Here is a 19,925-nt window from a genome sequence, read left to right as displayed (position 1 = left end):
GCTATATATGACAAACCCACAGCAAACATTATCCTCAATGGTGAAAAATTGAAAGCATTTCCCCTAAAATCAGGAACAAGACATGGGTGCCCACTTTCACCATTACTATTCAACATAGTTTTGGAAGTTTTGGCCACAGCAATCAGAGCAGAAAAAGAAATAAAAGGAATCCAAATTGGAAAAGAAGAAGTAAAACTCTCACTGTTAGCAGATGACATGATCCTCTACATAGAAAACCCTAAAGATTCCACCAGAAAATTACTAGAGCTAATCAATGAATATAGTAAACTTGCAGGATATAAAATCAACACACAGAAATCCCTTGCATTCCTATACACTAATAATGAGAAAAGAGAGAAATTAAAGAAACAATTTCATTCACCATTGCAACGAAAAGAATAAAATACTTAGGAATATATCTACCTAAAGAAACTAAAGACCTGTATATAGAAAATTATAAAATGCTGGTGAAAGAAATCAATGAGGACACTAATAGATGGAGAAATATACCATGTTCATGGATTGGAAGAATCAATACAGTGAAAATGAGTATACTACCCAAAGCAATCTATAGATTCAATGCAATCCCTATCAAGCTACCAAAGGTATTTTTCACAGAGCTAGAACAAATAATTTCACAATTTGTATGGAAATACAAAAAACCTAGAATAGCCAAAGCGATCTTGAGAAAGAAGAATGGAACTGGAGGAATCAACCAGCCTGACTTCAAGCTCTACTACAAAGCCACAGTCATCAAGACAGTATGCTACTGGCACAAAGACAGAAATATAGATCAATGGAACAAAATAGAAAGCCCAGAAAGAAATCCACACACCTTTGGATACCTTATCTTTGACAAAGGAGGCAAAAATATACAATGGATTAAAGACAATCTCTTTAACAAGTGGTGCTGGGAACTCTGGTCAACCACTTGTAAAAGAATGAAACTAGAACACTTTCTAACACCATATACAAAAATAAACTCAAAATGGATTAAAGATCTATACATAAGACCAGAAACTATAAAACTCGTAGAGGAGAACACAGGCAAAACACTCTCCGACATACATCACAGCAGGATCTTCTATGACCCACCTCCCAGAATATTGGAAATAAAAGCAAAAATAAACAAATGGGACCTAATTAAACTTAAAAGCTTCTGCACAACAAAGGAAACTATAAGCAAGGTGAAAAGACAGCCTTCAGAATGGGAGAAAATAATAGCAAATGAAGCAACTGACAAACAACTAATCTCAAAAATATACAAGCAACACCTGCAGCTCAATTCCAGAAAAATAAACAACCCAATCAAAAAATGGGCCAAAGAACTAAATGGACATTTCTCTAAAGAAGACATAGAGATGGCTAACAAACACATGAAAAGATGCTCAACATCACTCATTATCAGAGAAATGCAAATCAAAACCACTATGAGGTACCATTTCACGCCAGTCATAATGGCTGCGAAACAAAAGTCTACAAGTAATAAATGCTGGAGAGGGTGTGGAGAAAAGGGAACTCTCTTACACTGCTGGTGGGAATGCAAACTAGTACAGCCACTATGGAGAACAGTGTGGAGATTCCTTAAAAAACTGGAAATAGAACTGCCTTATGACCCAGCAATCCCACTGCTGGGCATACACACTGAGGAAACCAGAAGGGAAAGAGACACGTGTACCCCAATGTTCATCGCAGCACTGTTTATAATAGCCAGGACACGGAAGCAACTTAGATGTCCATTAGCAAATGAATGGATAAGAAAGCTGTGGTACATATACACAATGGAGTATTACTCAGCCATTAAAAAGAATACATTTGAATCAGTTCTGATGAGGTGGATGAAACTGAAGCCTATTATACAGAGTGAAGTAAGCCAGAAAGAAAAATACCAATGCAGTATACTAACGCATATATATGGAATTTAGAAAGATGATAATGATAATCCTGTATGCAAGAGAACAAAAGAGACACAGATGTATAGAACACTCTTTTAAACTCTGTGGGAGAGGGAGAGGGTGGGATGATTTGGGAGAATGGCATTGAAACATGTATAATATCATATAAGAAACAAATTGCCAGTCCAGGTTCGATGCAGGATACAGGATGCTTGGGGCTGGTGCACTGGGACGAACCAGAAGGATGGTACAGGGAGGGAGGTAGGAGGGGGGGTTCAGGATGGGGAACACATGTACACCCGTGGTGGATTCATGTTGATGTATGGCAAAACCAATACAATATTGTAAAGTAATTAGCCTCCAATTAAATTAAAATAAAATATACCAGACCACCTGACCTGCCTCTTGAGAAACCTGTATGCAGATCAGGAAGCAACAGTTAGAACTGGACATGGAACAACAGACTGGTTCTAAATAGCAAAGGGAGTATGTCAAGGCTGTATATTGTCACCCTGCTTATTTAATTTCTATGCAGAGTACATCATGAGAAACGCTGGGCTGGAAGAAGCACAAGCTGGAATCAAGATTTCTGGGAAAAATATCAATAACCTCAGATATGCAGATGACACCACCCTTATGGCAGAAAGTGAAGAGGAACTAAAGAGCCTCTTGATGAAAGTAAAAGAGGAGAGTGAAAAAGTTGGCTTAAAGCTCAACATTCAGAAAACTAAGCTCATGGCATCTGGTCCCATCACTTCTTGGGAAATAGATGGGGAAACAATAGAAACAGTGTCAGACTTTATTTTTGGGGGCTCCAAAATCACTCCAGCCATGAAATTAAAAGACACTTACTCCTTGGAAGGAAAGTTAGGACCAACCTAGACAGCATATTAAAAAACACAGATATTCTTTTTCCAACCAAGGTTCGTCTAGTCAAGGCTATGGTTTTTCCAGTGGTCATGTATGGATGTGAGAGTTGGACTGTGAAGAAAGCTGAGCGCCAAAGAATTGATGCTTTTGAACTGTGGTGTTGAAGACTCTTGAGAGTCCCTTGGACTGCAAGGAGATCCAACCAGTCCATCCTAAAGGAGACCAGTCCTGGGTGTTCCTTGGAGGGATTGATGCTGAGACTGAAACTCCAATACTTGGGCCAACTCATGTGAATAGTTGACTCATTGTAAAAGACCCTGATGCTGGGAGGCACTGGGGGCAGGAGGAGAAGGGGCAACAGAGGATGAGACAGCATCACCGACTTGACGCACATGAGTTTGGGTGAACTCCGGGAGTTGGTGATGGACAGAGAGGCCTGGCGTGCTGTGATTCATGGGGTTGCAAAGCATCGGACACGACTGAGCGACTGAACTGAACTGAAAATAAAAATACTTAAGTAATTAAGAAAGGCTATTAATAGAAATGCAGAGTGCTATAAAAAAAAAAAAACTATACAGGGGGAGGCAAGAAAGAGTAGAAAACTCATTTACTGAGATGGAAAGTGAGCTAAAGGCAATGAACAGCAAAATGAATAATTCAGAAGAACAAGCAATCTGGCAGACAGAATAACGTCACCCAATCAGGACACCAGGTGAAAGCCAAATAAAAAAAAATTAAAATATAAGAGACGTATGGGATAATATACAATCTATACATAATAGGGTTTTCAGAAGGGGAAGAAAGAGACAAGGGGATTGAACAAGTATTTGAAGAAATTATTGGGCTGAAAACTTTCCAAACATAAAGAAGAAAACAGAAATCCAGGTACAGGAAGCACAGAGAGTCCCAAACAAGATACACCCAAACAGAACTATACCAAGACGTATTAAAATAAAAATGGCAAAAGTTAAAGAGAGGATTCTACGAGTAGCAAGAGAAAAACAAAAAGTTAACTACAAGGGAATCCCCGTAAGACTATCAGCTGATTTTTCTACAGAAATGTTGTTGGCCAGAAGGGAATGGCAAGATACATTCAAAATCCCAAAAGGGAAAAATATGCAACCTAGTATACTCTGACCAGCAAGGTTAGAATAAGAGAGAAAAAGAATTTCTCGGATAAGCAAAAAATAAAGAGAATACAACAATACTAAACCCACCTTAAAAGAAACATGGAAAATCTTTTCTAAATAAGAATGTAGGGGAAAGAGAAAATCACAACTGTAAAGTAAATCACTTAAATAAGCTAGTGCATTTTTTATGTAAAAAAACAAAACAAAACAATTTCATGAAAACAATGATAACCCCAATGGAACAGTAAAAGGATAAACATAAAGATGTTTAAAAAAACAAAAGGACATCAAAAACATAAAATGTGGGGAAGAAGAGCAGGAAAAGGTAGATTCTTTTTTTTTTTTTTTTTTTTTTCAGAATGTGTTTTAACGTATATGACTATCAGTCTAAAGCAAGTAGATATAAGAAGCAGTTAACATACTTAAAAAACAAGACAATCTCAAATCAAATACACAAAACAGATTGACTAAAACCAAAGATAAGAAAACATAAACATAAAAGGAAATCATCAAACCACAAAAGAGAAAAATGGGAGGATTCCCTGGTGGTCCAATGGCTAGAACTGTGCATTCTCCAGTACTGCCAAGCACTGGAGTTTGATCTGTGGTGAGGGACCTGAGATCCCGTAAGTCACCTGATGTGGCCAAAAGAAGAAGAAGAAGAAATATAGCATCAACAGGAAACAAGGTTTCAGTTCAGTTCAGTCGCTCAGTTGTGTCCAACTCTTTGCAACTCCATGAACTGCAGCACACCAGGCCTCCCTGTCCATCACCAACTCCTGGAGTCCACCCAAACCCATGTCCATAGAATCAGTGATGCCATCCAACCATCTCATCCTCTGTCGTCCCCTTCTCCTTCTGCCCTCAATCTTTCCCAGCATCAGGGTCTTTTCCAATGAGTAAACTCTTCACACGATGTGGCCAAAGTATTGGAGTTTCAGCTACAGCATCAGTCCTTCCAATGAACACCCAGGACTAGTCTCCTTTAGGATGGACTGGTTGGGTCTCCTTTAGGATGGACTGGTTGGATCTCCTTGCAGTCCAAGGGACTCTTAAGAGTCTTCTCCAACACCACAGTTCAAAAGCATCAATTCTTCGGTGCTTACCTTTCTTTACAGTCCAACTCTCACATTCATACATGACCACTGGAAAAACCACAGCCTTGAGTAGACAGACCTTTGCTGACAAAAGAATGTCTCTGCTTTTGAATATGCTGTCTAGGTTGGTCATAACTTTCCTTCCAAGGAGTAAGCATCTTTTAATTCCATGGCTGCAATCACTATCTGCAGTGATTTTGGAGCCCAGAAAAATAAAGTCAGCCACTGTTTCCACTGTTTCCCATCTATCTGCCATGAAGTGATGGGACTGGATGCCATGATCTTGGTTTTTTGAATGTTGAGCTTTAAGCCAACTTTTTCACTCTCCACTTTCACTTTCATCAAGAGGGTCTTTAGTTCTTCTTCGCTTTCTGCCATAAGGGTGGTGTCATCTGCATATGTGTGGTTATTCATATTTCTCCTGGAAATCTTGATTCCAGCTTGTGTTTCCTCCAGCGCAGCATTTCTCATGATGTTCTCTGCATATAAGTTAAATAAGCAGGGTGACAATATACAGCCTTGACGTATTCCCTTTCCTATTTGAAACCATGTCCAATTCTAACTGTTGCTTCCTGACCTGCGTACAGGTTTCTCAAGAGGCAGGCCAGGTGGTATGGTATTCCCATCTCTTTCAGAATTTTCCACAGTTTATTGTGATCCACACAGTATGACATAAATACATGTCTATCAATAATTACCTTAAACATCAACGACCTAAATACTCCAACACAAGAGTGGCAGACTGAATAAAACAAACAGCCTACAATATGCTACCTATAAGAGACCCACCTTAGGGTAAAAGACCCACACAGATCAAAAGTGAGAGGATGGAAAAGATATTCCATGCAAATGAAAATGACAAGAAAGTGGGGGTCACAATACTTCTATTAGACAAAATAAACTTTAAAACAAATGCCATAGAAGGATACTAAAATGATAAAGGCATCAATACAAGATGATTTTACACTCAACATACATGCACCTAATACAGGAGCACCCAAACACATAAATACTAACAGACATAAAGGGAGAAATTGATAGGAATACAGTAATAGTAGGAGATTTTAACACCCCGCTCACATTAATGAAAAGATCTTTGAGACAGGAAATCAATAAGGCAATAGAGATCCTAAATGTAGAACAGTTAGGTTTTTAATTGATATTTTCAGGACTTTACATCCAAAGACACATTTTTTTCAAGTGCACATGAAGATTCTCTAGGACTGACCACATAGTAGGGTACAGAGTAAGACTCAACAAATTTAAGAGTAAAGAAATTATCTCAAGTAACTATTCTGACCACAAGGAAAAAAAGGAACATCTTTGGCAAGCGGTATTGGGAAAGTTGGACAGTGGCAGGTAAATCAATGAAGTTAGAACATACTCTCACACCATGCACAAAAATAAACTCAAAGTGACTTAAAGACTTAAACATAAGATATGACACCGTACAAGTCCTAGAAGAGATATAGGCAAAACATTCTCTTTTTTGTAGGTCAATCTCCCAAGGCAATACAAATAAAAGTAAAATACACAAATGGGACCTAATCAAACTTAGAAGCTTTTGTACAGCAAAGGAAACCATAAATGAGCAAGAAGATAACTAGGCCTGGGAGAAAACATTTGCAAAGATGTGAATGACAAGGGCTTAATTTCCAAACTATACAACAGCTAATACAACTCAATAATAGCAAGAGCATAAAAATATAATCAAAAAACAGGCAGAAGATCTAAATACACATTTCTCCAAAAACAGACATACAGATGAACAACAGCACGTGAACAGATGTGTAACAACACTAATTATTAGAGAAACACAAATCAAAACTACAGTAAGGTACCACCTCACACTGGTCAGAGTGGCCACCACTGAAAATCTACAAATAACAAATGCTGAAAAGTATGTGGAGAAAACAGAGTCCTCCTACAGTGTTGGTGGGAATGTAGATTGGTACAGCCACTATGGAAAACAATATGGAGATTCCTCAAAAAACTAAAAGTGGAGTTGCCATATGATCCTGCAATACCACTCCTGGGCATACATCCAGAAAAAGCTGTAATTTGAAAAGATACACATACCTCAGTGTTCAATACAACACTACTTACAATAGCCAAGACATGGAAACAACCTATCAAATAGATGACTGGATAAAGAAGATGTGGTACATATATACAACGGAATATGATGGAATACTACTTAGACATAAAAAACAGACAATGTCATATGCCATATGTCAACATGGATGAACCTAAAGATTATCATGCTAAATGAGGTAATTCAGGAAAAGATAAGTACCATATGATATCACATATGTGGAATCTAAAATATGACACAGATGAACTTGTCTACAAAATAGAAATAGACTCAAACTTGTGGTTGTTGAGGGGGAGGGGTGGATTGGGATTTTAGGATTAGTAGATGCAAACTATTACATAGAGAATGGATAAAAAAGAGGGCCCTACTGTATGGCACAGGTAACTATATATAGTATACGATGACAAATCACAGTAGAAAAGAATATGAAAAAGAATATACAGGGATCAAGACCATTTCCATAGAAAAGAAATGCAAAAAAAGTAAAACAGCTGTCTGGGTAGACCTTACAAATAGCTGTGAAAAGAAGAGAAGCGAAAAGCAAAGGAGAAAAGGAAAGATATAAACATCTGAATGCAGAGTTCCAAAGAAGAGCAAGAAGAGATAAGAAAGCCTTCTTCAGCGATCAATGCAAAGAAATAGAGGAAAACAACAGAATGGGAAAGACTAGAATCTCTTCAAGAAAATCAGAGATACCAAAGGAACATTTCATGCAAAGATGGGCTCGATAAAGGACAGAAATGGTATGGACCTGACAGAAGCAGAAGATGTTAAGAAGAGATGGCAAGAATACACAGAAGAACTGTACAAAAAAGATCTTCACGACCCAGATAATCACGATGGTGTGATCACTGACCTAGAGCAAGACATCTTGGAATGTGAAGTCAAGTGGGCCTTAGAAAGCATCACTACGAACAGAGCTAGTGGAGGTGATGGAATTCCAGTTGAGCTATTCCAAATCCTGAAAGATGATGCTGTGAAAGTGCTGCACTCAATATGCCAGCAAATTTGGAAAACTCCACAGGACTGGAAAAGGTCAGTTTTCATTCCAGTCCCAAAGAAAGCTCAAACTACCACACAATTGCACTCATCTCACACGCTAGTAAAGTAATGCTCAAAATTCTCCAGCCAGGCTTCAGCAATATGTGAACCGTAAACTTCCTGATGTTCAAGCTGGTTTTAGAAAAGGTAGAGGAACCAGAGATCAAATTGCCAACATCGCTGGATCATGGAAAAAGCAAGCGAGTTCCAGAAAAACATCTATTTCTACTTTATTGACTATGCCAAAGCCTTTGACTGTGTGGGTCACAATAAACTGTGGAAAATCCTGAAAGAGATGGGAATACCAGACCATCTGATCTGCCTCTTGAGAAATTTGTATGCAGGTCAGGAATCAACAGTTAGAACTAGACATGGATCAACAGACTGGTTCCAAATAGGAAAAGGAGTTCGTCAAGGCTGTATATTGTCACCCTGCTTATTTAACTTCTATGCAGAGTACATCATGAGAAACGCTGGACTGGAAGAAACACAAGCTGGAATCAAGATTGCCGGAAGAAATATCAATAACCTCAGAATTGCAGATGACACCACCCTTATGGAAGAAAGTGAAGAGGAACTAAAAAGCCTCTTGATGAAAGTGAAAGTGGAGAGTGAAAAAGTTGGCTTAAAGCTCAACATTCAGAAAACGAAGATCATGGCATCCGGTCCCACCACTTCATGGGAAATAGATGGAGAAACAGTGGAAACAGTGTCAGACTTTATTTTTCTGGGCTCCAAAATCACTATAGATGGTGACTGCAGCCATGAAATTAAAAGACGCTTACTCCTTGGAAGGAAAGTTATGACCAACCTAAATAGCATATTCAAAAGCAGAAACATTACTTTGCCAGCTAAGATTCGTCTAGTCAAGGCTATGGTTTTTCCTGTGGTCATGTATGGATGTGAGAGTTGGACTGTGAAGAAGGCTGAGCGCCAAAGAATTGATGCTTTTGAACTGTGGTGTTGGAGAAGGCTCTTGAGAGTCCCTTGGACTGCAAGGAGATCCAACCAGTCCATTCTGAAGGAGATCAGTCCTGGGATTTCTTTGGAAGGAATGATGCTAAAGCTGAAACTCCAGTACTTTGGCCACCTCATGCGAAGAGTTGACTCATTGGAAAAGACTCTGATGCTGGGAGGGATTGGGGGCAGGAGGAGAAGGGGACGACAGAGGATGAGATGGCTGGATGGCATCACTGACTCGATGGACGTGAGTCTCAGTGAACTCTGGGAGTTGGTGATGGACAGGGAGGCCTGGAGTGCTGCGTTCACGGGGTCGCAAAGAGTCGGACACGACTGAGCAACTGATCTGATCTGATATATATGTATAGCTGAGTCACTTTGCTGTACAGCAGAAATGAACACAACATTGTAAATCAACTATACTTCAGTGTAAGTTTTTTAAAAAATAAAAAGAAAAAATGGGCAAAGGAATTTAATAGTTCTAAAAATAACTATACAGAAACAGCCAATACACATGAAAAGATGCTCAACATCATTAGCCATCAGGGAAGTGCAAGTCAAAACTACAGTGAGATACCACTTTACATTCATTAGGATGGCTAAAATCAATAATCAAAAAGGACAGAGAAGTGTAGGAAAGGATGTAGATAAGTGGAAACATCACACAATGCTGGTAGGAATATAAAATGATGCAGTTGCTTTGGATAACAGTCTGGCAGTTCCTCAAAATGTTAAGTACAGTTACCATTTGAGGCAACAATTCCACTTCTGGGTAATACCCAAGAAAATCTGAAAATTGTCCTTATAAAATATTGCTCGTTAATATTCACAGCAGCATTATTCATAACAGCCAAAAGTGGATACAAACCAAATATCCATCATCTGATGACTAGGCAAACAAAATGTGGTATATTCATATAATGAAATATTAGGCAATAAAAGAGTGAAGTACTAATTCATGCTATACCATGGATGAACCTTGAAAATATCATGCTAAGTAAAAGAAGCTTGACAGAAAAGACCATGTATTATATGATTCAATTAATATGAAATACCCTAAACAAACAAATTCTTAGAAACATAAAGTAAATTAGCTTTTACCAATTTTACACTGGAAAGAAGGAGCAATGGGGAATGACTGCTAATGGATATTAGCATTTCCTTTTTGGGGTGTTAAAATGTTCTGAAATTAGGTAATGATAATTATTGTACAATGTTGAATAAACCAATGTGAATTCTGTATACATTACAGTGTGACAAAAAGTAAATTATACAATTTAATGGATGAATTGTATGGTACATGAATTATAACTCAATAAAGCAATTTTAAAACAGGAGGTAAAATAAAGACATTCCCAGATAAAAACAAAATTGTTAATGCTATTTCTTCTTGAATAGTGTGATTGCTGACATTTTTGTATTATTCTTTAATGTCCTTCATGTTTCCTCTGCATAAAGTTTTCTATTGAACATGTGCTATTTTAATCATCACAAAATATATATATTAATGAAAAACACCAAGTTCCTAAAAATACAAAAGAATAAATTAAACCAAAGTATTCTTTACAAAATACCATATGACTCTAATCTACATTCAACCTTACAATGAATTTTTTTCTTATAGATAAGAGAAAATAAATTAATACTTACTTAACTGCTTGTGCTCCTGGTCTTTGCACAATCAAAGTACTAAATTCTTCCACTACAATATCTAGCAGTTCAGGTTTTTGTTGTTGTTCTCTTAGAATAATAGACATACTTTTCAAGTGAACAAAAAGCTTCATTGCTTCAAACTAGAATATAAAAAGGAAGAAAATGAAAAAAAATTATATATCTATAATACTCCTACTTATACAATTTATTCTTTCCAAAAATCAGAAAAATACATCAAAAACAACCTTTACATATTTAAGGATCACCACATAATACTAAAACTAAACATAAACTAAAATTAAACATAACATAAAATTTTTTTAAAAGCCACATAACACTAAAAATTTTATTCCTACTGTGGAAACTCAAATAAATGCAATATTTACAGACTAAAAGTAAGATCACAGAACAAGTCAGTAACATGTATTTCTGAAAGGATTAAAATTAGGTGAATCTATCAATAAATACTCAGGTATAAGGCAACAAAACATTTTTACTGTTTTTGGCAAGGTTGGATCAACTGCTGTTTCACTATAGCCAATTGCTTCATACAGCAAACTTTTTTCTTTAGGTGTCAATATTTCTTCAAGACCTACAAATCATAAAGAATGTTTTATGTTATTAACCGGTAACAAGATAAAACCAAATCCAAATTTAGCTGCTTTTAATAATGTAAATTTTACTCTTTTTTATAATACCTTTAAGAAATTATATTCACAAATGTTAAGATGGCATTGGCAATTTTAGGTTTATTTTTTAAAAATATAAATGACTAAATACATTAATTTAGCAATATAAATTTCTAAATGTTTGTATTAAGCACACAAAATAGCTACCCGTATTAGGTACTTAACAGCATTATGCTGGTCAACATAAGTAGCATACAAAATACGAAGTATTAATATCATGCCTACCCATTTTAAAGTTGGTAAAATTGAGTTTTAGAGAGCTTAAATTTGCCAGGGTCATATTGCTAATAAATGATAAATCCAGGATATAAACCTAAGCCCCTAAGCCTCCAAAGTTATGATGTTAAGCATTTGATTGGGAAGTAAAAATCTTTCCAAGAAATCATTTCAATGAAAATTTACAGTGGTTTATACTCTTTTGAAATTTTTACTTATAACTGTGCTATACACACTTACTAAATCTTCTAGACATAATGATCTTCTGAAAGTATTAGTAAGATATTAAAAATTTTTTGATTTTTGACATATATTTAAAATTTTATTAGTAATTTTACTTATAGTAAGAATTACTTATCATATGTATATATACTTTCAATGTCTACTTAATGAAAGAGAACACTTGGCTCCTCCCTCCATGGGATTCTCCCTCCATGGGATTCTCCAGGCAAGAGTACTGGAGTGACTTGCCATTTCCTTCTTCAGGGGATCTTCCCGACCCAGGGATCAAACCTGGGTCTCCTACATCCCAGGCAAATGCTTTAACCTCTGAGCCACTAGGGAAGCCCTGATGGTTAGCTACACTACCACAGCTTGATGATTAACTGCACTACTGTAAAATGAAATGAACGTACTTCCAGGTTTAATATCTAGTTGTTGTTTACTATGCGATTCTGACCAGTTCCACATCCAGCTAAACCATCCTTTATTGCCCTCTGACTCTTCTGCTCCTTCTCTGAAAATCCTGTATCCAGCTTTCTTTACCTAAAATAAATAAATTTTCAAATAAATGACAAATTATCCTTTATTTAGCAATTCAAAGAAACAGGATATTTCCAAAACTTATCTGCTTTAGTGGATAAGTATAAACAACAATCATACTGACAATAAAATATAGTAACTGTAACATTGGCCAAATATCAGAATTTAGAATTATCTGGTACTTATTAGCACACAGCCTTACAAGCAATAATAATGGGCGGGGAGGTGGGGAATTGGCTTTTCACCTTTAAGCCCAATCACCGAGAAAGAATTTTTTCCCCCACTGAAACTGTCTTGAATAGATGCGGCAAACAGATGGTTTAAATAGATGTCGCAAAAGAATACATCAAATTTTCTTGTAATATGGTGTTTTTGTTCAGACACTAAGTCATGTCCGACTCTGTGACCCCATGGACTGCAGCGTGCCAGCCTTCCCTGTCTGTCCTTCACTATATCCTGGAGTTTGCTCAAATTCTTATTCACTGAATCAGTGATGCCATCCAAACACCTCATCCTTTGTCACCCCCTTTCTCCTCCAGCTCTCAGTCTTTCCCAGCATCAAACAGGGTGTTTTCCAATGAGTTGGCTCTCTGCATCAGGTGGCCAAAGTATTGGAGTTTTAGCATCAGTCCTTCCAATGAATATTCAGGGTTGATTTCCTTTAGGATTAACTGGTTTGAGCTCCTTGCTCTCCAAGAGACTCTCAACAGTCTTCTCCAGCACCACATTGCGAAAGCTTCAATTATCTGGTGCTCAGTCTTCTTTACGGTCCAACTCTCATATCCATACGTGACTACTGGGAAAACCATAGCTCTGACTATATGAACCTTTGTCAGCAGAGCTTGATGTCTCCAGTTTTTAATACGCTGTCTAGGTTTGTCATAGCTTTTCTTCCAAAGTGCAAGTGTCTTTTAATTTTGTAGCTGCAGTCACCATCACTGGTGATTTTGGAGCCAAAGAAAATAAAATCTGCCACTGTTTCCACTTTTTTCCTGCCTATTTGCCATGAAGTGATGGGATTGGACGCTATGGTTTTAGTCTTTTGAATGCTGAGTTTCAAGCCAGCTTTTTCACTCTCTTTCACCCTCATCAAGAAGTTCTTTAGTTCCTCTTCACTTTCTGCCATTATTCTTATAATACAAATAAGCAAATTAGAACCCTTTTTAGGAAATAGTATAATTCAGCACAATATCAATAAATTCTATATAAATTACAGATTTATTTTACTAATTGAAAGACAATCTGGAATTACCTCAACTTCCGCCTGTTGTCTTGCTATAGTTATATTAAATACATCCAAAGTCTTTTCCAACTCCTAAAAATATAAATAAAATGTATTTACATAACTTTATATAGATAATTTTCATATATGCTCTATCAAACTGCTGCACTAAATATAGGAAATTGAAAACAAGTCATCCATCAATATGATATTTCTCTTAAATTCTGAGAAGCAATGCTTGTATATGTCAGCTTGGAAATTTGGCTTTGAAACCAACACAGAGAAGACTGGAATCAATGTAGCAAATACTTTCTAGGATTCTGAAGTTTATAAATGTCATAATAATGTGAGGCTTCAGGTTACTATTTTCATAAACCCAAATCTCTCCAGATTGAGAAGAATCTCAAATTCCAAATGATCACCAGAGTTTCTATCATCCAACTTAAGTCAAGGAGTATGAAAAAGTCTAAGTAAAAGGGACAGAGAATGACCAGTCAAAATTAGAACAAATAAATAGGAAGTGTTAATCACTAAAGACTGAGGACTTAAGTATTACAAAATAGTCAACAAATTTTTATAACGCTAACCTCCAAAGAGTTGAGAAGTTCACCAGATGGCTTCTTACTTGTTAGCTTTTTTTTATACAGTTCTTTATATTGCTTCATTTTTTGCCTATGTTCTCTAATATGCTTCCAGGACCACATCCGTAAGTGGGGGCGAATGTTTACTTCAAGAATACCACGTATAGCATAAGCCCACCTAGTTAAAAAATAAAAACAAAAACTCTCCCCTTAAAAACACCCTCAAACCAACAGTATGAAATACAACTGACATCACTTCTGTTCTAACAACATACATAATACAGAGACTGTGAAAATATTATCTAGCACTTGCTTCTTACCAACCCTATTAGTAATTAAGAACACAATATTTAGCCTTACCTTTTTCCTAAATTAAAATAAGCAGAATTACAGAATTTTGTTATAACACAGTTCTACCAAAAAACTATTTAAGTATTAACTGGCAACTAGCCCTTTAGCCACCTGAATAGTAATTAAAATAGTCAATTGAAAAAGTAACTGCAACTTTGAAAAACTAGGTTAAGACCTTAATAACTAAAAAAATAAGACTACTTCAGAATTTTAAAAAGGGGCTGCACTTTACAGATTCCCATAATTTTTTCAGATTTATAACAGAGTGTTCTGATACCAAAGTTTGAAAACTAAAAAAAGACATGGTTGAAAAAGACATGTTTTTTTAGTAATTTCAAAAATACAGTAAATGAATAGAATGCTAGTATTTCCAGTTGTAAATTCTTTATAAAGAATCCTTTATAATAATAAAGGATTAATAATAATTAAGTCAATTTTACTAGTATAATAAGCAAAAGCCACTACAAGTGTTTCAGGCCAAATATACAAGCTATATTTAGCTTGTATCAGCCTTTAAAGAGAGTATCTTAAAATTCTTAAAAATTCAAGAAATTCACTTTTATGCTGTCATTTTTTAAGACAATTGGAGACATATTAATGCCACGGACATTAGTATCTGCAAAAATTCCCTGGGCAATAAATAATGTACTAAAAAAAATTTCACTGAGCAATCCCACTTCTGGGTATTTATGTGAAGAAAATGAAAACACTAACTCAAAAAGATATACGCAACCGCATGTTCACTGCAGCATTGTTTATAAGAGCCAAGATATGGAAACAACCAACTGTCCACAGATGGATGAAAGGATAAAGTATACACATACAAACACACACACACACATGCAAATGTTATTTAGCCACAAAAATGGAATAAAATCTTGGCATTTGTTACAACATGAATGAACGATGATGGGCATTATGCTAAGCGAAATAAGTGAGAGAAAGACAAATACTGTAGCATTCACTTATATAAAGTTTTTTTTTTTAATGATCTCATAGATACAGAGAATAGACTGGTGAGAGACAAAAGGAATGGGTGGGGGATGGGTAAAATGGGTGAAGTGGGTCCAAAAAACTTCCAGTTATAAATAAGTTTGGGCATATAATGTACAGCATTTTGACTACAGCTTATAATACTTATAATACTGTATGGCATATTTGAAAGTTGCTAAGAGAGCAGATATTAAAAGTTCTTATAACAAGAAAAATAGTTTTGCTATCTATGTGTGGTATTGGACGTTAAGGACTTATTGTGGTGATCCTTTCTAAGTATGTACAAATATCCGATCATTATGGCGATTATACTTCAATTTTAAAAGTTTAAAGCATATTACCATTCTTTGGCATGGTTATGAAGAGGTACATCAGGTTTGAATTTCCGGTATGGTAGATTTTGCGTCATCATATCAACCGATTCAAGAAGTTCCATAAAACTGAAATACTGAAGAATGAAAAAATTAAATCTTTAAGATTTTTTGTTTAATTGTCAAAGATAAAAATTAAACTACTAACTTATTTAAGGTAATGTTTATTACATACCATTATGAATCTTAACATTTAAAATCTTAGCTTTGCTTTTATCAAACTATAACCTACAATTTAAAATTTCATTTAAAAAAATCACCTGTGGTTTATTAAGTTCAATTGTTATGTCATGTAACTCAACATCCAGGTCTATTTTGGGGGCAGAAAAGTCAAAATCCGATCTGCGATTCATCTGAAGTTTGGCATTAGCAGATATGGGGCGAAATACTGAAAAATAACACAAATTTTAAAAAATTATTTTTAAATAATGAGTTCTTTTTCCAAGTCACAAAGTGCTAGAGGAATCAACCTGAAAATGCTCATTTTCATTTCTTCTATACCCTTTCCAGTTTCCAGATTTCCATACTGCTATAACTTGATCAGATGAATTATCACTTAGTCTTGAGGAGTCTTTTACTTTATCTATAACCCATATTGCTTTTTGCAAGTACAATAAATACAATTGCTTTTTGCAAGCTAACTGCACTCCCCCTCAAAAAAAATAAATAAATAAATAAATAACCCTAAGAAGCAGGAACACACTCTAAAAGGCAAAACAGTCCAACAAGACAGTTCTAATGAAAGTAGTTTCAAGGAATGAATGCACATCAGAAATGCTAAGGGGAAAAATATTTTATTTAACCACTGACTTTCATTGCTGCTGCTGCTGCTGCTGCTGCTGCTGCTAAGTCACTTCAGTCATGTCCGACTCTGTGCGACCCCATAGATGGCAGCCCACCAGGCTCCCCCATCCCTGGAATTCTCCAGGCAAGAACACTGGAGTGGGTTGCCATTTCCTTCGCCAATGCATGAAAGTGAAAAGTGAAAGGGAAGTCGCTCAGTCGTGTCCGACTTTTAGCGACCCCATGGACTGCAGCCTACCAGGCTCCTCCGTCCATAGGATTTTCCAGGCGAGAGTACTGGAGTGGGGTGTCATCGCCTTCTCTGACTTTCATTATGTAACTATAATTCCTGGATTTCAGGTCAGTGTCTCTGTATCCATCTGTTCCCCACTTTTAACTTGAAAAATGAGAGAGAAGATGAGACTTTGTCCAGGATAACCTTCTTGGATCAATCCATAATTTAAGATTTCTCTTAATCCTTTACATTTAGCACCAAAAAGTATAAGAATAATGCCGAGGGACACTAGTAATAGCAGAATCTAGAAAAAGATCAACTACTAAATTATAAGTTAATGTGTATATAAAAATAATATATTCCTCTTGTTTTACCATCCCTAAAGCACAGCACTGAATTCAAAAATACTTTTAATTTGAATTGAACAAAAAGATATTTATCAATAAGAGACCAGTTAAATTTGCTATGGTACATCTATACAACTGGTGGCTCAGATAGTAAAGCATCTGCCTGCAATGCGGGAGACCCAGGTTCGATCCCTGGGTTGGGAAGATCCCCTGGAGAAGACAATGGCAACCCACTCCAGTACTCTTGCCTGGAAAATTCCATGGACCAAGGAGCCTGGTAGGCTACAGTCCATGGGGCCGCAAAGAGTCGGACACAACTGAGTGACTTCACTTTCACTTTCACATCTATACAACAGAATACTATACAGTTACAAATGAGAAAAATTTACATGTACCTAAGTAGAAGGATATTAAAAGAGAAAGCTTAAAAAAGTATATGTTAAAGCAATAGTATCAGTATTTGAAAAGTAAAATTATTCTTCTCCCCCAGCTTTAATTTTTGTTACATAGAAAACTATACCACCCACTATACCCTCTCTGGTTGTAATAATCCATCCCTGGGCTACACTTTCTCCCATCTTTCTCAGACTGGCTCCTGACAACTGGAATTTCTGAGTGATTTCAATATATAAGTGATTGTTCCAATACCATAGTCTCTCAGTTCCTTGAATTCTTTTGTGCTCACCTCACCCACTAGACTTAATCATTCCAGTATCCTCAACCTCTCAATAAATTTAGTTTCAAACATCCAATTCTACTAACACTATCTCTAGTAATCCAATACCAAACCTTCAAGTCTTAAGGGAACTACCATTCATTGTGTTATTAGGAAAAAAACAGAATCAAAGTGATTGGTCTCACATTAATGTCATAAATCTCAAGTAGATACTTAATGTGGCTGACTCATCACACAACATTCTTTCAGTCCAAGGATATGCCAAATCCATACCACAGCCTGTTTTGTATAGCAAGTGAGCTAAAAATAATTTCTACACTTTTAAAGTACTTTTTAAAAGAAACAGAAAAACATGTGACAGACTATATATTCATGACCTGTAAAATGTATGTCTACTACATGGCCCCTTGCAAAAAGAAAGTTAGCCAACCCCTACTCTGGCCCAGTGGTTCTCAAACTGTAGCAGTCCTCAGAATCACCAGGGCAGCTTGCTGAAGACAGATTGCTGAGCCTCACTCTCAGAGGCTCTGATTAAGCATGTCTGGGATGGGCCCAAGAATTTATATTTCTAACATGGTTCCAAGTGATACTAACACTGCTAATCTGAACCACACTTAGCTAACACTGCTCTTGCCAGCATTCTCTCTCTCTCCTACATGGAGATCTCATAGTCCCTCCTCCCTCCAAAAACCTCTAATGTTTTAATTTTTTTAAAAAAAGAAAGAGTTCAGAAGAAAAAAATAAATCCCATTAACTCCAATCACCCTATTTATTTGTTAACCCAACATCAGGACTTCTCTCTTATAACAGAAATCTATCATATAAACAAACTGACCATGCTCCTCTCTGTGGCAAACCACAATTTTACCTTCTTTCACCCACATCAATATATAAATAATCACACCTTACTCTCTTACTTTCCATGTTCTAAGTATCATCCCAATCTTAGCCTATTAACAAGCTATTAACAAGCTACTATCTTTCCCATTATATAAAAAATAAAACAAAAAACAAAAAGAAATCTTTCATTCATCCTTTCCCCTCCAGTGTGTCAGTTACCAATTTATTGCTATAACCTCCAGATTACCCTTCCCTACCTGCTCTGAACCCTAGACTTCCAGGCTCATTCTTTAGAGTTCGCTTTACTTTTTGTTAGCCAATCCTTTAAATATTTTTTTCTTTACCACTCAGCATAACATTAATCCTTGTCAGTAGAGGACCAAGATAATCACAATGGTGTGATCACTCACCTAGAACCAGACATCCTGGAATGTGAAGTCAAGTGGGCCTTAGAAAGCATCACTACAAACAAAGCTAGTGGAGATGATGGAATTCCAGTTAAGCTATTTCAAATCCTGGAAGATGATGCTGTGAAAGTGCTGCACTCAATATGCCAGCAAATTTGGAAAACTCCACAGGACTGGAAAAGGTCAGTTTTCATTCCAATCCCAAAGAAAGGCAATGCCAAAGAATGCTCAAACTACCACACAATTGCACTCATCTCACACACTAGTAAAGTAATGCTCAAAATTCTCCAAGCCAGGCTTTAGCAATACGTGAACCGTGAACTTCCTGATGTTCAAGCTGGTTTTAGAAAAGGCAGAGGAACCAGAGATCAAATTGCCAACATCCACTGGATCATGGAAAAAGCAAGAGAGTTCCAGAAAAACATCTATTTCTGCTTTATTGACTATGCCAAAGCCTTTGACTGTGTGGGTCACAATAAACTGTGGAAAATTCTGAAAGAGATGGGAATACCAGACCACCTGACCTGCCTCTTGAGAAACCTGTATGCAGGTCAGGAAGCAACATTTAGAACTGGACATGGAACAACAGACTGGTTCCAATTAGGAAAAGGAGTATGTCAAGGCTATATATTGTCACCCTGCTTATTTAACTTATATGCAGAGTATCATGAGAAACACGGGGCTAGAAGAAGCACAAACTGGAATCAAGAT

General features: G+C 36.5%; 1 protein-coding gene across 5 annotated transcripts in view; it reads right to left on the bottom strand.

The window, feature by feature from the left end:
* Nucleotides 1-19,925, bottom strand: part of VPS13A (vacuolar protein sorting 13 homolog A) — a 266,066-nt gene that overhangs the window by 201,102 nt on the left and 45,039 nt on the right. For all 5 annotated transcript variants that reach the window (XR_008713637.1, XM_055578364.1, XM_055578365.1 and 2 more), the window contains exons 11-17: nucleotides 16,187-16,314; nucleotides 15,897-16,003; nucleotides 14,218-14,389; nucleotides 13,661-13,723; nucleotides 12,282-12,411; nucleotides 11,239-11,333; nucleotides 10,739-10,881 (exon numbers count right to left, since the gene is read on the bottom strand). Coding sequence is in view for 4 of the 5 variants with exons in the window: in XM_055578364.1 (XP_055434339.1) it covers nucleotides 10,739-10,881; nucleotides 11,239-11,333; nucleotides 12,282-12,411; nucleotides 13,661-13,723; nucleotides 14,218-14,389; nucleotides 15,897-16,003; nucleotides 16,187-16,314 (838 nt within the window). In the remaining variant the exon portion in view is untranslated. The remainder of the gene's footprint in view (nucleotides 1-10,738; nucleotides 10,882-11,238; nucleotides 11,334-12,281; nucleotides 12,412-13,660; nucleotides 13,724-14,217; nucleotides 14,390-15,896; nucleotides 16,004-16,186; nucleotides 16,315-19,925) is intronic.

Source organism: Bubalus kerabau, chromosome 4 (assembly GCF_029407905.1).
Source record: "Bubalus kerabau isolate K-KA32 ecotype Philippines breed swamp buffalo chromosome 4, PCC_UOA_SB_1v2, whole genome shotgun sequence".
In the NCBI taxonomy this organism is placed as follows: domain Eukaryota; kingdom Metazoa; phylum Chordata; class Mammalia; order Artiodactyla; family Bovidae; genus Bubalus; species Bubalus kerabau.
Note: the sequence above shows the minus strand (reverse complement) of the source record. Positions and strands in the feature narration are given on the sequence as shown.